This window comes from Danio rerio, chromosome 17, assembly GCF_052040795.2.
Source record: "Danio rerio strain M-AB ecotype USA chromosome 17, GRCz13ab, whole genome shotgun sequence".
NCBI classification, from domain to species: Eukaryota; Metazoa; Chordata; class Actinopteri; order Cypriniformes; family Danionidae; genus Danio; species Danio rerio.
The window spans coordinates 59,190,671-59,211,569 of record NC_141037.1 but is presented as its reverse complement, the minus strand read 5'-3'; the positions used below and the strand labels follow the sequence as shown (position 1 = coordinate 59,211,569).

The window sequence follows — 20,899 nt, the reverse complement described above, 5'->3', positions numbered from 1 at the left end:
TGGCAAATACGCAGTGTGAACAAGCAGCGATGATAACTGTTTGAGTGTTGTTTGAAGTACTAAAAGACAGAACATATCACTGTCCTTCAAATCAATAAACTAGGACTGCATCACACATCACAAAAGTATTGTTATTGCCATAATATTATAGTGTTATAAAGACAAGGGCTCTATTTTATCCATCTAAGAGCAGTCTAAAGCTCATGGCGCATAGCGTTAAGAGCCTGTCTGAATGCACTTCTGTTTTAAGGACAGATAAATTCACTCTTCACCCCCAGCGCATGCTCTAACAGGGCTGTGCTGATCCTCTTCATGAGTTCTGGCTGTGTTTTGAGCAGAACCTGCATCAGAGTCTCGTCTCTCATTTCCTTTAAGAGTCAGTTGTGTCGCTCCATGGTGCATTTGCTATTTACATGGCGACTCTGTAAGTGTAAAAGCTGAACGCTTCACTAGCGAGAACACAGATAAACAGAGCATCTGCAGCGCCAGGATAAAGAACGAGCCTCCTCCATTCAGCTTCTTTACTTTCTCTTTACTCCTTTACTTTGGTGGAGTGAGGAAACGGTGGACACTCACTCCACTGAACACATCCATCAGCCCACATGTTTCATCTCCTTTGTTAAACACAGATTTCCTTCCAAACTATTTCTAAGTTCAGCTCTAATCTCCAGCAGAGGAATAAATGAACAATAATAATGAAGTGTGGTCAGAAAACTGAGCTATATCCAAACACACGTCCTGTTCTTATCCACATATGCTGATGCAGACGTCTCCAAAACCCCACAGTGAATCATTTCTATTTAAACAATGTTAAAACTGAGTGTTGCGCTGCTCTGAAAATAGCAATAAATCATGCCAAACATGTCTTGCGCCGGGTCTATGATAGATAAACGATATGACAAATGTTGGACAGTTTTTTAGACTGAATTAGATCTGGAAAATGGTTGTTTATTTTAATAATAAATAAATAAATGACAAAAACATAGCTAACAAAAATAGCATTCATCAAGGGAACTGTTATATCATATCCAAACAACAACAAAATCTCATATTTTTCCAGTATCATGAAGCCCTAATATAAACATTTGCAAATTAGTTCATATTATTAATTAAATCAATAGAAAACTATATAAATATATACACAAGTCAGAATTGTTCAACCTCCTCTATATTCATCCCTCAATTTCAGCACATCTCTCATCATAACAGTGTTCATAACTCATCTCTAATAGCTGATGTGTTTCCTCTTCATCATGATGACAGCACATCATATTAGACTAGATCTTCTTCAAGACACTAGTGTTCAGCTTACAGTGACATGTAAAGGCTTCACTAGGGTAATTAGGGTAAAGTTAGGGTAATTAGGCAAGTCATTGTATAACAGTGGTTTGTTCTGGAGACAATCCAACACTAATATTGCTGAAGGGGAGAATAATATTGAGCTTAACATGACTTTAACACTATTAAACACTGCTTTTACTCTAGCCCAAATAAAACACATCAGACTTTCTCCAGAAGAACAGAGATTAGCGGAAACACTGTGAACAACTCCTGCATCTGAGAAACAGTATGTGGGAAATATTTGACTAAACGAAGGACTAAATGAGTCTGTGAAAGTTTATGGTATTATAACACCATCCAAACATAATCCAAGATGGAGTCGCGCGCACACACACACACACACACATATATATATATATACACACACACACACACACACACACACGCACACACACACTCAGAGAACCGGCCTTCAGTAAAATCCCTCACGTTTGTGCATTTGAATATCAAAAGCGAGAGCTCTTGGCGATTATAATACTGGCGTAATAAAGAACAGGTGTGGCGTGATCAATTATTAAGAGCCGTGCGCAGGTACTTCGGGGAGGAGGAGGAGACGGGGGAATACTATTTACATAAAATTAACAGTTCAAAAGAATGAGTTCACACACCAATCAAACTTGTTAATTGACTGTCAATGGCGCGTCGCTGAATATACAACACAACTACATTATTCATCCTGCCGCTTGACAAGGAAGACAGGCCAATTTGCATGGGCGTCCAAAATCTGATCAACAACTACAACGCCGCATGCATTTTTAATAGAGCCTCATTAATATTCATAGGGGTCAAGCTACGGCACTGCGTTTCATTTAACTCTTTGCAGACGGCAAAAGTGTTTTAGGAAAGAGCAACTTTAAGACCCTTTTCCCTCTTGGTCTGCTGCTTTGAGCTCCTCGTGAGGACGGCGCTGGGAGTTCAGCTGCTTCTGAGACTCTGATGAATCTGACAGGCGTGTTTGCTGCAGAACTGCACCGTCTAGACACACAGCTTTAAAAGAACGACTGGATGTTGTTTATGCACTAACTAACTAACTAACCCATCCACCAACTAACTAACTAACTAACTAACTAACTAACTAACTAACTAACTAACTAACTAACTAACTAACTTCATAAATAATTAATTTAACAAATATATTAATGAATACATCTTATGCACTGAATGTTAAGTTATTTTAAATTATTATTATTATTATTATTAATTGTTATAATAATATAATACTGCATTATTTAACATTTATAGTTATTTATTTTTATTGTAAAAGCACCCAGTGTAGACAAACAACATGCTGTTTATGAAACAAATAAATATTAAATATGAAAACATTCGATAAACTGAAGTCAAATATTAATTTAGACAATTATTGTTATTATTAGAAATATTATTGTTGGTATATTATTAATATTATTATTATTAAAAAATTAAAAAATTACATCCAATGCACTGAAGTCTAATGTTAAGAATAATTTTAGATTTGTAATAATAATAATTATTATTAATATAAATATTATTATGTTGGTATAATATAATAATAGTATATTATAAATAAAAATATAAATAATATACATCCAATGACCTGAAATCTTTTAAGAGATTTTGTTAGATTACTTTATTATTATTATTATTATTATCATAAATATTATTATGATGTTTTACTATTATTAATATATTATTAAAAAAAAGAAAAAAATAAATAGATAAAATACACCTGATGATTTAAAAGTCTGTTATTCATTAATTTACCTTCAGCTTAGTCCCCTTATTAATCAGGGGTCGTCACAGTGGAATGAACCGCCAACTTATCCAGCATATGTTTTACACAGCGAATGCCCTTGCAGCTGCAACCTAGCACTGGGAAACACCCATATTTTATCATACACTACGGTCAGTGTAGTTGATCAGTTCCCCTATAGCGCATGTGTTTGGACTGTGGGGGAAACCGGAGCACCCGGAGGAAACCCACACCAACATGGGGAGAACATGCAAACTCCACACAGAAACACCAACTGACCCAGCCGAGACTCAAACCAGAGACCTTCTTGCTGTGAGGCGATATTAATTGTATATAATTATTATACATAAATAAATATATCCAATGAACTGAAGTTTAAGGTTATATGTTATTTTAGACTGTAATTAATGTTATTATAAATATGATTATGCTGGTATAATATAATAATAGGATATTATAATAATTAATTGGTATAATACAATAATTGTATATTATTATTATATGCAAATAATGAAATACATTTGATGAACTGAAGTCTAATGTTAAGTGTTATTTTAGACTGTTGTTATTATTATTATTGTTGAAATTAGTACATTATTTTTATTGTTATTAATAATACATTTTCCATTTCTTAAACTTGAGTGATTTTGCTGTTGTCAATTCTCTTCATTTGTCAAAAAATGTTTATAGTCATTACTCATTTTCATTTGCTTTTAAATATTTGAATGAAAATGAGAAATAATAAATAAATGAAAAACTTATTCCAGCTGCTTTTGGAGAAGAGAAAAAGATTTAATTTGTTGAAAAAGCAACACACACAGTCTTATTCTGTATAAACCAAAAATTAATATAGAATTACATATCCTGTGCACTGAGGTTACACTTATTTTAGGAGTTACAAAATAATAGTGATAATAATAATAATAATAATAATAATAATAATAATGATAATGATAATAATAATAACAATGATAATAATAATAGTGATAATAATAATAACAACAATAATAATAATGATAATAATAATAATAACAATGATAATAATAATAGTGATAATAATAATAACAACAATTATAATAATGATAATAATAATAATAATAACAATAAAAACAATAATTATAACAATAATAATAATAATAATGCAATGCAGTAAGTAGGGCTGTCGCCTCACAGCAAGAAGGTCGCTGGTTTGAGCCCCGGCTGGCTCAGTTGGTGTTTCTGTGTGGAGTTTGCATGTTCTCCCTGTGTTCGCGTGGGTTTTCTCCGGGTGCTCTGGTTTCCCCCACAGTCCAAACACATGCAGTACAGGGGAATTGGGTAGGCTAAATTATCCGTAGTGTATGAGAGTGTGTGTGTGGATGTTTCCCAGAGATGGGTTGCGGCTGGAAGGGGATCCGCTGCGTAAAAACATGCTGGATAAGTTGGCGGTTCATTCCGCTGTGGCGACCCGGATTAATAAAGGGACTAAGCTGACAAGAAAATGAATGAATGAATGAATAATAACATTAAAAAAATAATAATGAATAATAATAATGACAATAATAATGATGATGATAATAATACCAATAAAAAATTATAATACATAATAACAATAATACCAACAACATCAATAATACATTTTTATTGACTTGTATTTTAATACCCAGAAGCTCTATTTTAGACTGTATATTGTGAAAAAATTATTATTATTATTAATAAACTTTCTACATTATTATTCTTAGTGATTTTGTCAACTCTATTAGCTTGTATATTTTATTGCACCACTCTTGCTTTCGTCACGTTTATTTATTATTTTCTGATCATTTTAGATTGACTCATTTTGTATTTATGACTCCAATGATCTCCAAAATCTCACCAACAAGCATAATTCTGCATGTGTGTGTAATCCAAAGTGCAGAGAGAGAGAGAGAGAGAGAGAGAGAGAGAGAGAGAGATTATAAATATTCACAGGGGTCAAGCTGTGGCGCCATGTCCACTTAACTCCCAGTAAACAGCACAGTTTTCAGCACAACTGCAAGGCTTTTCCCCTCCTCATGCATTATCAATCAGCATCTCACATCTCGAAGGCCTTCAGAAGCCGACGAGCGCTGAAAGGTGAAAATCCTGAAGGAAAGACGCGTGTCAATGACAGACGCATGTAAATGAAGAGTGTGTTAATTGTGTGTGAGTGAAATCTCGGCGGTGTAGGGCTCTTATTTGTTTGTTTGTGGCTGTGGAGGTGACATTAGCCACGGATATTCCTGCTAAAGTGACCTGCTATTGACGAACGGTCAAGGACGAGGATTAAAAATGGTATGCTAATGGACGCTCACACACGCTCCGCCTTCATGCATAATTGATCCTGTGAGGAACAACACACACACACACACACACACACACACACACACACACACACACACACACACACACACACACACACACACACACACACACTGCTGGGCTCACCATTCTGTGATGATGATGATGATGATGATGATGAAATAAGTGTGTGTTTTAGTTTTAACCCTTGTGTATTGTTCAAACTGACTCCCCTTTGCTGATGTTGGGGGCTGTTTTTACCCCACTGACCTCCATTATAATCACATTTATTGACTGCAAACCCACGACAGCAGATATAGTCATGCATTCCCTGTTGGGAAGAAGTCAAATGTGTGATTTCTCCTGTTGATCATCAGTCGGCAGCATTAACCCTTCAGATCAGCCTGTGCTGACTTCTATATTTTATATCTATAACTCCATATAAACGCCAGAATCTATGATTTTTTGGCACTTTAACTGATGATCAACAGTACAAATGGCTAACTGTCCCTCTTCCCAACAAGAGAAACCCGCAGCAATCAAGAATGCATGACTATATCTGCTGTCGTGGCTGTGCAGTCAATAAATGTGATTATAATGGAAGTCAATGGGGCAAAAACAGCCCCGAACATCAGCAAAGGGGAGTCAGTGTGAACAGAGTGTTGAGTTTCCCCAAAATATCTGTCAAAATAAGATCTGTCAGTAAAATCATCCCATTTGCTGAAACACAGAGAAAGCTGAGGCCAAGTTAAGTCTAAAGATCAGCAAGAGTGGATGAAAACGACCCAACAGCACACACGGGTTCAACTGCTAAGCTTAGTACTGGTTTGGCCTAGTGTGCACACTACTCCTGCATCTTAGGGTGTGTTCTTAGCTGTAGTGTGCTTCCTTTGGCGTAGACTGATGTTATAAGGATCCATTGTAGCATTTTCTGCCATTTTGGCTCTGTGTCCCACCAGACCAGCAGAACAGAACCAGTTGGAACCAACCAAAACACTTAATAACATTCGCATCAGCGTCAGGCTACAGTCAGGACAGCTTTCAGGGCCGGATTAACCAATAGGCATAATGGACACAGGCCCAGGAGCCCGTGCGCACTTGGGGCCCCGGCGAGGGGGGATGCAGATTTTGGAGTGTTTATTGAGGCTTAGTGCTACAGCACACCTCGGTGGAATGAGCTGTTGAGTGATTCCCGCCCATCACAGTCAGACTGACATAGACAACAAGAGCGCAAGAGACAGCAGCGGGAGTGGTGGAGCTCATAAAGCGCATGGCAACATGTCTTGATGTGATCGATCATGAACCCGATTCGAATCCAGCATCCGAAGAAAATGTTTTTCTTTCCCCCCGCTACATAGCAGATTTTGATCAGGGGATGGGCATGATGGGTAAGGGCTGATGGAGGGAGTGTGGCCGGGACAGCGGGGTTACACCCTCCATCCTCCCATCAGGTGTCATCGAGCTGAGGGAACACGATCGGTCCTGCTGTCAAACTGTAATACACTTACAGATATTAACCAAGAGCTGTTCATCACAGCATCTGCTCTCATACTGCTGCCTTCAGTTCAGCTGGAATAAACACAGATTAATAAAAATAAGAGAAGAGGGTTATGATTATTATTATTATAAACCCTCTAAAGCACTGTCCACTGTCTCCAGAGCAAAACCCTGCATCATACTGAAATACAATGACTTGCCTAATTACCCTAACTTTACCATAATTACCCTAGTGAAGCCTTTACATGTGACTGTGAGCTGAACACTAGTGTCTTGAAGAACATCTAGTCTAATATTATCGTTACACTGACCAATCATGATCAAGTATTCCTGAGCATTATGAATATTCTGATTATTATTACTGCTGCTGACGAGACACGCATCCTCACGCCTGGTCTGTGTGTGTGTGTGTGTGTCAGCGTAGATCAGTGTTACTCCAGCAGGCTAATAATAGCTGCACAAAGGAGAAGCGCACAGATATGAAGAAGAAGAGGAAGAGGAAGAAGAGGAAGAGTGGGTGTGTCTGAGCTGAAGATGCCCAGAGACAGATGAGCAGCGCTGTCATGTCCTCTTCTGTCAAACACACACACACACACACACACACACACACACACACACACACACACACACACATACACACACACACACACACATACACACTCACCCATACACAAACAAACACACACACATACACACACACACACACACACACACACACACACACACACATACACACTCACCCATACACAAACAAACACACACACACACACACACACAAACACACTAGTCCTATCTGTCGGCTGTGAGGAGCAAGGTCATGCAGAGTAACAGGATAACACACACACACACACACACACACACACACACACACACACACACACACACACACACACACATGCATGAACACACATGTGCGCAAACACACACACACACACACCAATGTGCACACGTCCACACACGCGCACACACATACACGTGTGTGTGTATTTTGTGTGTGAGCATGTGTGTGTGTGTCAGTGTGTATTTTGTGTGTGAGCGTGTGTGTGTGTGTCAGTGTGTATTTTGTGTGTGAGCGTGTGTGTGTGTATGTGTGTGTCAGTGTGTGAGCGTGTGTGTGTATTTTGTGTGTGAGCATGTGTGTGTGTGTGTGTGTGTTTGTGCGTTGTGTATTTTGTGTGTGAGCATGTGTGTGTGTGTGTGTGTATTTTGTGTGTGAGCATGTGTGTGTGTGTGTGTGTATTTTGTGTGTGAGCATGTGTGTGTGTGTGTGTGTGTGTGTGTGTGTATTTTGTGTGTGAGCATGTGTGTGTGTGTGTATTTTGTGTGTGAGCATGTGTGTGTGTGTGTGTGTGTATTTTGTGTGTGAGCATGTGTGTGTGTGTGTATTTGTGTGTGTGTGTGTGTGTTTCTCCTTGAATAATACTAATAAAAACAAACTGAAGCAGAATCTGAACCTCAGACCCTCGTAAAGAAGAGGAGACCCCCCTGATCTGGGCTCTGCTGTCAGTGACGGGCTGCAGACGAGCGGCTGGTGTGTGTTCTGGACAGGAGTGTGTGTGGACCCGGCCGCGGGACATGACAGGCCGCTCCACGCCTCGCTCGATCAAGCAGGATGTTTCCAGCACAATGCAAATGATGACAAACTCCATCATCCCGCGCCCCGCGCTCACAGCTAATCTGGCTAATGCGGAGAGGGCCGAGGGCCGTGGTGTCGCAGCGCATGATCTGCACACACGCCTCTGAACGGGACACTGATGGGGGTCTGAGACTGTGATGGACTCATGCCTTCATGGGGCTCTGAGGACGGACGGATGGGGGTCTGAGGGTCCCGGTCCGGTCTGAGCGGGTCTGAAAACGCCACACTGGGGGAAACATGTCAACCCGAGTCTCATCACACACACACACACACACACACACACCCATCACACACAGAACAAGCCTACAGCTCATGCACACACACACACACACACACACACACACACACACACACATGCAGTTCCATCAGTGGAGCAGCAGAGGGCAGTGTGACTGCACCGTACACACACACACACACACCAGCAGCAGAATGCTTCTAATGTAATATATGTAGTATATTCTCAATAATTATGGAATTTTACTACATTATTGTATTAAATGTAATAACAGTAACAGTGTAATATTAACATTATAATAACCACATAATAATTCTCAGGTGTTTAAACATCTTCATTATATTTTTGTGGGCTAAATTGACAGATATTTGATGATGTACTATGACAATCTTACTTTTATTACATAATAACACACACAGCATGTGCATATAAACACATAACAAGCGCAACACACTTTATATCAAGCCCATAATCAATAATAACTCCGTTAATAATCAAGCATAACCACTCTATAACGGCAGCTACAACAACACCTGCACTGTTTACATTCATAAATACCATCCTCCTTCAGCTTAGTCCCTTAACTATCAGAGGTCAACACAGCGGAATGAACCGACAACTATTCCAGCATATGCTTTACACAGCGGATGCCCTTCCAGCTGCAACCCAGTACTGGGAAACACCCATACACTGTGGCCAGTGTAGTTGATCAGTCCCCCTATAGCGCATGTGTTTGGACTGTGGGGGAAACCGGAGCACCCGGAGGAAACCCACGCCAACACGGGGAGAACATGCAAACTCCACACAGAAACACCAACTGACCCAGCCGAGAGTCAAACCAGAGACCTTCTTGAGCCACCATGTGGCCATTTTAATAAATGAAGTGTGTGTTTTGCTTTGGTTTTGGCATTACTTGTGAGCACTTTGGTCAACTTTGTCGGTTTAAAGTGTGCTATAAATCAGATTTAAGCTGAATATTAGTAACAGCGTTATCAATACATTATTAGTGATGCACTTCAGTTTTCAAGATCTATTATTAAGGCAGTCGTTATTGTGTTTATAACAAAAATATTCAAATGAACACTCACAATAATTATAAATAATTATTGTGAGTCACTAACCATTAAAATGCATATGCAAATAATTATAAACAGAATCATAATTATATATTCATTATGATCACGAGCTTCATCGAAAATTAATAAACGTAACAAAATAAATGACATACACATATTATAATATTGGGCGGCACGGTGGCTCAGTGTTCAGCAAGAAGAGCAAGAAGGTCACTGGTTCGAGTCCTGGCTGGGTCAGTTGGCGTTTCTGTGTGGAGTTTGCATGTTCTCCTCATGGAGATGGGTTTCCTCCGGGTGCTCTGGTTTCCCCCAAAGTCCAAACACATGCGGTACAGATGAATTGGGTAGGCTAAATTGTCCGTAGGGTATGTGTATGGGTGTTTCCCAGTGATTGGTTGCAGCTGGAAGGGCATCCGCTGCGTAAAACATATGCTGGATGAGTTGGTGGTTCTTTTCGCTGTGGCGTCCCCTGATTAATAAAACAACAAAACGAAAAGAAAATGAACGAATGAATGAGTTGGTGGTTCATTCCTCTGTGGCGATCCCAGATTAACAAAGGGACTTAGCCGAAAATGAATGAATGAATGAATGAATGAATGAATGGGCGGTTCATTCCACTGTGGCGACCCCAGATTAATAAAGGGACTAAGCTGAAAAGAAAATGAAAGAATAAATGAGTTGTCGGTTCATTCCACTGTGGCGACCCCAGATTAACTAAGCTGAATCTATTTAAGCAATAAAGTCTCCATTATGAACACTGCTGTAAATACAGTTTAAAAGCACTCTGGAAGTCTGAATAATACACAGTTATTGACCGTATCAGTGATATTAATATTCTGCATGTTCATTATCAGCATATTCTGATTTATTGAATATCAGTCTAATATAATCCTGTCATGTGTTCTGCTTTTGATTGGCAGAGTTACAGCTTTATTCTGTAAAATGTGTCTCGTACGTTTTTGATATACATTTAAACAGCAGCTCCTTCACATATATAATCAAATATCCATATTTACAAGACTTGAAGCAGCTCATGACAGGTTTTGAGAAAAGGCATCACAAAATCAGTCATTTACAGCTGCTAAACTAAAGGAAGATCCTGCAGAATCCACCTGCATGCACTGATATGCACATACAGCAATTATGAATATAAAATACACACATATATATTAAACCAATGCTCCAGCGGTGTCACTGTGTGTCCCATCACTCGCTGGACACAGTCTTGTTGCCATAGGAATGGTCTGTTGGATGTGATCGGAGTGGACAGCACTCGCTGCTTTCAGCACACACACACACACACACACACACACACACACACACACACACACACACACACACACACACACACACAAGCCTTTGGACTCTGATTCAGGCTCTGACTCTGCATCTACCTGCACATGCACGCATACACACACACACACTCAGCAGTGACTCACTCCAGACACACATGGACATCATCCACAAACAGGTCAGTCCGAGCTGCTAGTTAACCCCTGGGGGTCAGTAGGTGTTGCTGGTTAGCCCAATGGGTCAGTAGGTGCTGCTTGTTAAGCACACAGGTTAAGACTAACAGAAGTAACTGACACTGCAGTTCACTGACTGGCCACTGGGGGCGGCTACAAAACACAGCACATTTCCATAGACTCCAATGTTAAAACACTGACATTACAGCAGAGAGAGAGAGAGAGAGAGAGAGAGAGAGAGAGAGAGAGAGAGAGAGAGAGAGAGAGAGAGAGAGAGAGAGAGAGAGAGAGAGAGAGAGAGAGAGAGAGAGAGAGAGGGAGAGAGAGAGAGAGACAGAGAGAGAGAGAGAGAGAGAGAGAGAGAGAGAGAGACAGAGAGAGAGAGAGAGAGGGAGAGAGAGAGAGAGAGAGAGAGAGAGAGAGAGAGAGAGAGAGAGAGAGAGAGAGTGGTGTTTACAGCCTGGTGCAAGAGAAGATGTTGGTGTATATGGCTAATATTAGCCTTCATGACAGCTATATATTGCAATATGTGTGTGTGTGTGTGTGATTGTAGATGTGCATGCTACAAAAGCTCATTTCTCTGCATCTGGAGTGTGTGAGTGTGTGTGAGTGTGTGTGTGTGTGTGTGATTGTAGATGTGCATGCTACAAAAGCTCATTTCTCTGCATCTGGAGTGTGTGAGTGTGTGTGAGTGTGTGTGTGTGTGTGTGTGTGATTGTAGATGTGCATGCTACAAAAGCTCATTTCTTTGCATCTGGAGTGTGTGAGTGTGTGTGAGTGTGTGTGTGTGTGTGTGTGTGTGTGTGATTGTAGATGTGCATGCTACAAAAGCTCATTTCTTTGCATCTGGAGTGTGTGAGTGTGTGTGAGTGTGTGTGTGTGTGTGTGTGTGTGTGATTGTAGATGTGCATGCTACAAAAGCTCATTTCTTTGCATCTGGAGTGTGTGAGTGTGTGTGAGTGTGTGTGTGTGTGTGTGTGTGTGTGATTGTAGATGTGCATGCTACAAAAGCTCATTTCTCTGCATCTGGAGTGTGTGAGTGTGTGTGTGCGGTGCGCCGGTGCTGATCTCTGGCTGTGTGATCAGAGCTGAAGGTCTCCTGGTATTCTGGTATTGTTTGCGGCTGTGGCTGGAGAGCTGGTGCCCGCAGCGCTGCATTATTTCCCGCCTCCTCCTCTATCAGCGCTCCTCAACTAATGTTAATAGACTAGAAAATAGAGACATTTATGAAGCATCGGCCGCGTTTATCAACAAATCCATAAAGTATGACAAGGGTGAGCGGAGATAAAAGCAGAGCTGTAATAGATGATGGCGAAAGCAGAACACCGCGGGCGCTGATGAGAAATGGAGGAGATCGCCGCGTTTACACACACACACACACACACCGCTAATTAATCTGAACACGCAGCACACACCTGCTTCCCAGAGACACACTCATTAACCGCCGCTGCTAATTGAAGATGCACAGGAGAGAAGACCTGCCTCTGTGTCAGTGTGTATGCTCAGGTCTGATTTATCACTGTGAGCTGAAGATGAATATTCAGCTGTTTGTGTTACGTGTTGCTTCAGAAAACAGAAAATATCATGATTTCAAGAACTTTTATGATCATTTTCAGCTTTAAAATCAGTTGTGACGCTACATGTTTTGTGGATACAGAGATGTAATCCTAATAAACCATTATTTGGGGGAATGTTTTTATTAATTATTGTTATTGATCATAATGATGATGATAATAATAATAATATTGATGACTAACAATATTAATATATTATTATTAATATAAATAATACCAAATAACAATAATAACAGTAATAATAATAATAATAATAATAACATGATTAATAATAACAACAAATGATAATAATAATAATAACAATAATAACACAAAAAATAACAAATGATAATAATAACAAATAATAATAATAATAAAAAATCATAACAAATTATAATAATAAAATAACACCAATATAAATAATAACAAATAGTAATAGCATTAATAATAATATAAATAATAACAAATGATAATAATAATAATAATAACATAACAATAAAATTATTAAAAATAATAACAAGTAATAATAATAAAATAATAATAAATAATAACAAATAATAATAACATTAATAATAATAAAAATAATAACAAATAATAATAATATAAAAAACAACAACAACAATAATAACATTATTGATAATAACAAATGATAATAACAACAACAATAATAAAAACAATAATATTAATAATAATAAATAATAATTATAACAAAAAATTATAAAAAATAATAATAAATGAAGCAGCATTTTTCAATTTGATACAAAATGATTAGCTCTCCATTAATATTATTTAATTTTTGCTGTTTAACAGAGAGGCACATTTTTAAACCTAATAGTTCATAACTAATTTCTAATAGCTGATTTTTGCTATTATGACAACAAATCATATTTCTGCTAGTTAATCTTCATGTGTTTGGACTGTGGGGGAAACCGGAGCATCCAGAGGAAACCCACGCCAACACGGGGAAAACATGCAAACTCCACACAGAAACACCAACTGATCCAGCCGAGACTCGAAACAGCAACCTTCTTGCTGTGAGACCACAGTGCTGACCATTGTACCATCCTATAATAATAATAATAATAATGATAAAATAATAATAATAATAATGATAAAATAATAATAATAATAATAATAATAATAAAATCATAATAATAACAACAACAATAATAAAAATGATTAACAAATAATCATAATAATAATAATTTATAATAAAAATAATATCAATAAATTATATTAATAATAACAACAATAATAATAAATATAATAATAAAGATATAAATGACAATGTACAATATATTCCCACAGAAAGCCTCAGTATTGACTAAAACTATTAGTTTATTTTATATTATCAGTATTTCTGATTAAATAACACATCTGTGGCGAGCTGAAGAGGCTGATGATGATGATGATGATGATGATGATGTGTGTGTGTGTGTGTGTGTGTGTGTGTGATTGAGATGCTAAAACACCAGCGCTGGTGTGGTGTGTTCAGTCACAGATTTGGGCTCTTCAGCTCATTGTTTTAATGGATTTCCCTCCTTAAGCAGATTATAGACATGTTCCTGCCGCACAGGCCTGCGCTTCCTCTTTTGACTGTAATTGTGGGCGTCAGATCCCCATTTTTCCCAATGCAAATCCAAACCCCGGGAATAAAGCGAGCCTCCCGACGCAGTGGGCGTATTCCCAAAACTGGGACTAACGCGACTACATGGCCCTGGCGGAGGCTAAATTGGATTATTAAAGTGTGTGTGTGTGTGTGTGTGTGTGTGTGTGCCAGATCCCTGGGTAGTGTGCTGATTGTGATTTAACAGCGGTGTGTTTTGGATTGTGTTAGGACAGCCGATGCTCTTCCAAGGGGATTTTCGGGAGCAGGAAACATTAAATCAGCAAATGTTTGCGTGGAATTTAGCGCTCGCGCTGCTGCTAACGATGTTTCTGGTTAATGAAGGGTCAAGCCAGCCATCTGCTAAACAACCCAAGCCTAATCGACTCTTATGAGGGAAATAGATTCCTTCCCTATTGAGCTCGGAGAAATCTTTCCTTCATTTACAGTGCAGCTATCCTGCAAAACTCACCTGTATGCGGGGTTAACCCCAGTAGTGTGTGTGCGTGTGTGTGTGAGCAGTGTGTGAATCTCTCCAGCAGCCTCTGATGGTCAACATGAATTAACTGTGTTTGCTATAATCTTGATAAGAGCAGTCTGCAGGAACACTGTGATTGGCATTCTCCCTTTGTAGGTGTCATCAGAGGGGGAAAGCCCTGCCCACTAGCGCCCATCATTAGCATAAACAGCAGCCCTGAGTGAGAAGCAGCCGTCTGTCCAATAATATATAAGAATAAATAAATAAAAACAAATACATAAATAGAAATACTAATAATTAAGTTAAAAATACTAATAAATAAAAATAATAAAAAGGATAAAAATAAAATCAGAAACATTTTTATCTAGCACACGTGAAACTCAAAGCACTTTACACCTAATAAACACAAAGATAGCAGAAAACAAAGGTCTCCTCAAAATCAAAATTTCATAATCACAAAAATAAATTAATAAATGAAGTAAAAAACAAAAATAATAAATAAAATAAAAAATTATAATAAAAGCTAAATAAATAGTATAATCATAAAAATATAAAAACATTGTGAATATTAAAACAAACAAAATTACACACACACACACACACACACACACACATACACACACCTCACAGATACAAACGTCTAAGAATTATTAAGAAAATTAATAATAACACTTAATCATGACATATGAAAATCATAAATAATAAAAAATGAAAAAATAATAAATAAAATAATCATAAAATATATAAAATAGTCAGAAACCAAATATAAAAACAATAAAAAAACATAAAAATAGTCACATATAATAACATAAAAACATAAAATAATATAATATAAACAATAGAAACATTATAAATATAAAAACAAACAAAAATACACACATTACACAAAAACACACGTCTAAAAATAATAAAAACATTAATAAAAAAACAAAATCACAAAATATAAAAATAATAAATAAAAAAAAGATAAAAATAATAAAATTATAAAAAAATGTAAACATAAAAACAAACAAAAAACACTTCTAAAACACACACACACACACACACACATGCACGCACGCACACACACAATATAAATAAATAAATAAATAAAATAAAAGGACGTGTCTTATTTTCCATAATGGCCCGGATCTCCATCAGGCTGAGCGTGACCTCAGCGCGGAGGCTAATCAGGGTGAACAAGAGGAAATAAAGACGCGCTTTTGCTTAATTTGATCTAAACGAAGGCCTGGAGCGACAACAACACAAAGCAAAGGTTAACGAATCTGCTCAATCACGTCTGATAAGACCCTTCACATCAAACACACACACACACACACACGCACGCACGCACGCACGCACGCACACACACACACACACACACACACACACACACACACACGTCCTACACAATTACCTCTGGCTTTCAGGAGAAACACCCTGATAATGAAGCCTTTTAACTCCTTACACACACACACACACGCGTGCGCACGCTTCAGATGCGCTAATGCTCAGTGAACGCAGATGCTGAACTTTCAGGAATATTACACTGCTTTCAGCATCATGGGAGATGTTTTAACCCAGCCTGAGATCGCTTGTGTTTAATTAGCAATATTTATTGGAGGAGAATAATTAAGAGAATCAACATTATTGAAAGGGTTAAAGGTCAGCTGTAAATGGGTGTGATTTAGCTGGTTTACATGTCTCGTTAAGCTCGTTACGGTCACCTCACTTTAGGAACTCACACTTGAAAATGATGGGTGATTTATGCGTGTTATATTTATAGTTTGTGTAAGTATGTATGTTTACAAAAATGTAGTGAAAATGTATTGAATAAGGGAGGGTAAATTACAGCAAAATAAAACAAAAGTCATGTAAATTATTACATTAAGTATTAAAAACTAAACAAATGAACTAAATAAAAATATTAAATTAAATAAAAAATCCTAATAAATAAATAAATACAGTACAAACCAAAAAAATTAAGTATTACATAAAAAAATCCAAATAAATAAATAAAAAGTACAAACCAAAAAAAATTAAGAATTAAATAAAAAATGAAAGCTTAAAATAATAAATAATATAATTATAAAATATATATAAAATATTCTGAAACATTGTAAATATAAAAACAAACAACAACTGCAAACATTACCCCACACGTCTAAAATAATAATATAATAACTACATAAAAGCATAAAATATAAAATAATGAATATAATAATTAAATAAGATAATAAAAAAATTATAAATATTATAATAATATAAAATCATAAAAATTGTAAACCTTGTGAATATAAAAACAAACAGAAATACACACATCTCACCGATAGACACGTCTAAAAACAATAAAAACATTAATAAATAAATATAAGCATAACATATAAAAATAATAATAAAAAATGCAAGCGTAGTGAATATTAAAACAAACGAAAAATACACACATAGGTCTCACAATTTAAGTATTTATGTATGAGAATCAAAGTATTGAAAACAAAACAAATTTTTTATTAAATAAAAATATTAAATTAAATTCAATTAAAAATAATCCTAAAAAAATTATAAATATTCATAAAATAACAAAATAAATAAACATTTTAAATAAAACTGTAAACATTTATTAAATAAAAAAATGTAAATAATATTCAAAAACTGATTAAAATAAATGTAGAAAACAGAACAAACTCTAGTAGCTTTTGTTGTTTTAATTAAAGTTACTCATTTGTTCACTTTAGAGCAGGATTTAGCTTTAAAACGACAGAAACAGTCAAGAAGCCTTGGAAAATTACTTAAGAACTCTGTCATTTGTAAATCTTGTGTAAAACCATCTCAGATGGTCATTATCATTCATTCACTCACTCTCCTTCAGCTCTGTCCCTTATTCATCAGGGGTCGCCACAGCGGAATGAACCGGCAACTATTTCAGCATATGTTTCACACAGCGGATGCCCTTTCAGCTGCAACCCATCACTGGGAAACACCCATACACACTCATTCACACACACACACTCATACACTACGGCCAGTGTAGTTGATCAGTTCCCCTATAGCGCATGTGTTTGGACTGTGGGGGAAACCGGAGCACCCGGAGGAAACACACACCAACACGGGGAGAACATGCAAACTCCACACAGAAACACCAACTGACCCAGCCGAGACTCAAACCAGCGACCTTCTTGCTGTGAGACCACAGTGCTGACCACTGAGCCACTGTGCTGCAGAAGTTGAAATGTAGAAAACAGTGGAGAGAAGAGAGCGGATGCTGCAGCAGTGAGGAGGAAGCAGAGCTGTACCTGTGTGGCCTGACTGTAGGGGCCGATGTTGGCCGGGGCCCAGTGGGAAACACTCTGCACATGAAGAGTCTCTCTCTGGGGGAAACACTCCTCCTCACACACTGATGAAGACGATGATGGAGAAGCCTTCGTCTGATCCTGAAGAAGAACATCCATCTGCAGCTGCTGACCGACTGGCAGAGACGCCTGCACACACACCCTGAACAACAACACACACATATTTGAACACACAGGTACACACAGGTGTTTTGTGTGTGTGTGTGTGATTGTACATGGGTTGGTGAGTATTGTTTGAGAGAGAGTGTGAGTGTGTGTGTGTGAGATAGTGTGTTTGTTTTTAGTATGTGTGTGTTTGAGAGTGTGTGTGTTCATGTGTGTCTACATGTGTGTAATTGTGTGTGCTTGCTTTTGTATGTGTATTTGAGTGTGTGTGTGTATGCATGTGTGCATGCATGTGTGTGTTTGCTTTTAGCATGTGTGTTTGAGTGTGTGTGTGTGTATGCATGTGTGTATGCATGTGTGTGTGATAATGTGTTTGCTTTTAGTATGTGTGTGTTTGAGAGTGAGTGTGTGTGTGTGTGTGTGTGTGATAATGTGTTTGGTTTTAGTATGTGTGTGTTTGAGAGTGAGTGTGTGTGTGTGTGTGATAATGTGTTTGCTTTTAGTATGTGTGTGTTTGAGAGTGAGTGTGTGTGTGTGTGTGTGTGTGATAATGTGTTTGGTTTTAGTATGTGTGTGTGTGTGTAATAGTGTGTTTGCTTTTAGTATGTGTGTGTTTGAGAGTGAGTGTGTGTGTGTGTTTATGAGTGTCTACATGTGTGTAATTGTGTGTGCTTGTTTTTGTATATGTGTGTTTGAGTTTGTGCATGTGATTGTGTGTGTGTGTATGTGATTGTACATGGGTTGGCGAGTGTGTTTGAGAGTGAGTGTGTGTGTGTGTTTGTGTGAGTGATAGTGTTTTTGTTTTTAGTATGTGTGTGTGCTTGAGTGTGTGCATGTGATTGTGTGTGTGAGTGTTATTGTGTGTTTGTTCGTGTGTGTGTGTGTATATGTGAGTGTGTGTGTTTGCGCGTGTGTGACTTTACATGTATTACTGTGTGTATGTTTATGTGTGTGTTATCAGACTAAGACACACACACACACACACACAGACACACAGACACACACACACACACACACACACACACACACACACACAGACACACAGACACACACACACACACACACACACACACACACACACACACACACACAGACACACAGACACACAGACACACAGACACACACACACACACACACACACACACACACACACACACACACACACACACACACACACACACACACACAGGTGTCCTGCTGTCAGTGTAATATGTGTTGTGAACAGTATGATCGTTGTGTGTTTTAGATCATGTCTTTATATAAACTGAATCAGGGGTGTGCACACTTCTTCACACGGCTGTAAACGCTCTTGTCCTGTGTGCACCGTGTGCTGTCAGCTGCTCTTCGTCGTGTACCTGGCGGGCGGGTTGTGTGTGAAGAATCTGCTGTAGACGCTGTTGATCAGCCCGAAGTCCTGCATGCTGCTGACGTACAGATGAACCAGAAGAACATGTCTGAGCGCAGAGCCCATCTCCTGCAGACGGCCTGCACACACACACACACACACACACACACACACACACACACACACACACACACACACACACACACACACACACACACACACACACACACACACACACACAATTAAAGAGACAGTTCACTACAGAAATCAACACTCAGTCATGGTGTCCTCATCTTCTAACCCTGCTCTGCTCTGCTGCTTCTCACTCAGAGTTTCTGTCCTGTTTCTAGTCCAAATATCTGAGCATTCTCCAGTCCAGAAGCACAGCATGTAGTCTGGTTTTCAGAATGAATGAGTCAACATGCATTTCAGTCAAGGATGTATACACTTAGAGGCTTCAAATACGCAGCTTTCCATCATCTGGCAACCCGAGCTGCCTAAATATAATGGCTAAACTGGCATTGGGCGGGTGAAATGGCCAAAATAAAGACAGACGAGACGTTCACAGCAGAATATCTGACTTCAGCATTGTTTATCAGATAAACTTCACTCAGCATATTTCTGAAACATCTGCAAACACATGAAGGTGCTTTACAAGAGTCAAACACTGACATGCAGCAGCTTTAATTAACACTTTACTAGCTGTCATCATATTGATTTTAGTTAAATTAACTACTGTTAGGGTGAAGCAGTGGTGCAGTAGGTAGTACTGGTTCGAGTCTCGGCTGGGTCAGTTGGTGTTTCTGTGTGGAGTTTGCATGTTCTCCCCGTGTTGGTGTGGGTTTCCTCCGGGTGCTCCGGTTACAGTCCAAACACATGCGCTATAGGGGAACTGGGTAGTCTGGATGTTTCCCAGAGATGGGTTGCGGCTGGAAGGGCATCCGCTGCGTAAAAACCTCCTGGATAAGTTGGCGGTTCATTCCGCTGTGGCGACCCCAGGTTAATAAAGGGACTAACCCCACAAGAAAATGAATGAACAACTACTGTTAACAAGTAAAGTCTTCCTGAGTTAATAAAGCAAGCACTAATGAACAGTGACGAGTGTTGAACGTCGTAGGAAAGATTAACATGTGAAGATAAATCTCAGTCATTCAGTGCTGAACATGTTATCACAGAGCACTCTAAAAGTTTCTCTAATAAAT

The 20,899-nt window shown here is 38.3% G+C and overlaps 1 protein-coding gene across 4 annotated transcripts in view; it reads right to left on the bottom strand.

The window, feature by feature from the left end:
* dph6 (diphthamine biosynthesis 6) overlaps nucleotides 1–20,899 on the bottom strand; it is a gene marked incomplete in the record, with an annotated part of 75,897 nt that overhangs the window by 15,645 nt on the left and 39,353 nt on the right. For all 4 annotated transcript variants that reach the window (NM_001442332.1, NM_001442334.1, NM_001442333.1 and 1 more), the window contains 2 exon segments: nucleotides 18,191–18,389; nucleotides 19,708–19,837. In NM_001442332.1, coding sequence (NP_001429261.1) covers nucleotides 18,191–18,389; nucleotides 19,708–19,837 — 329 coding nt within the window.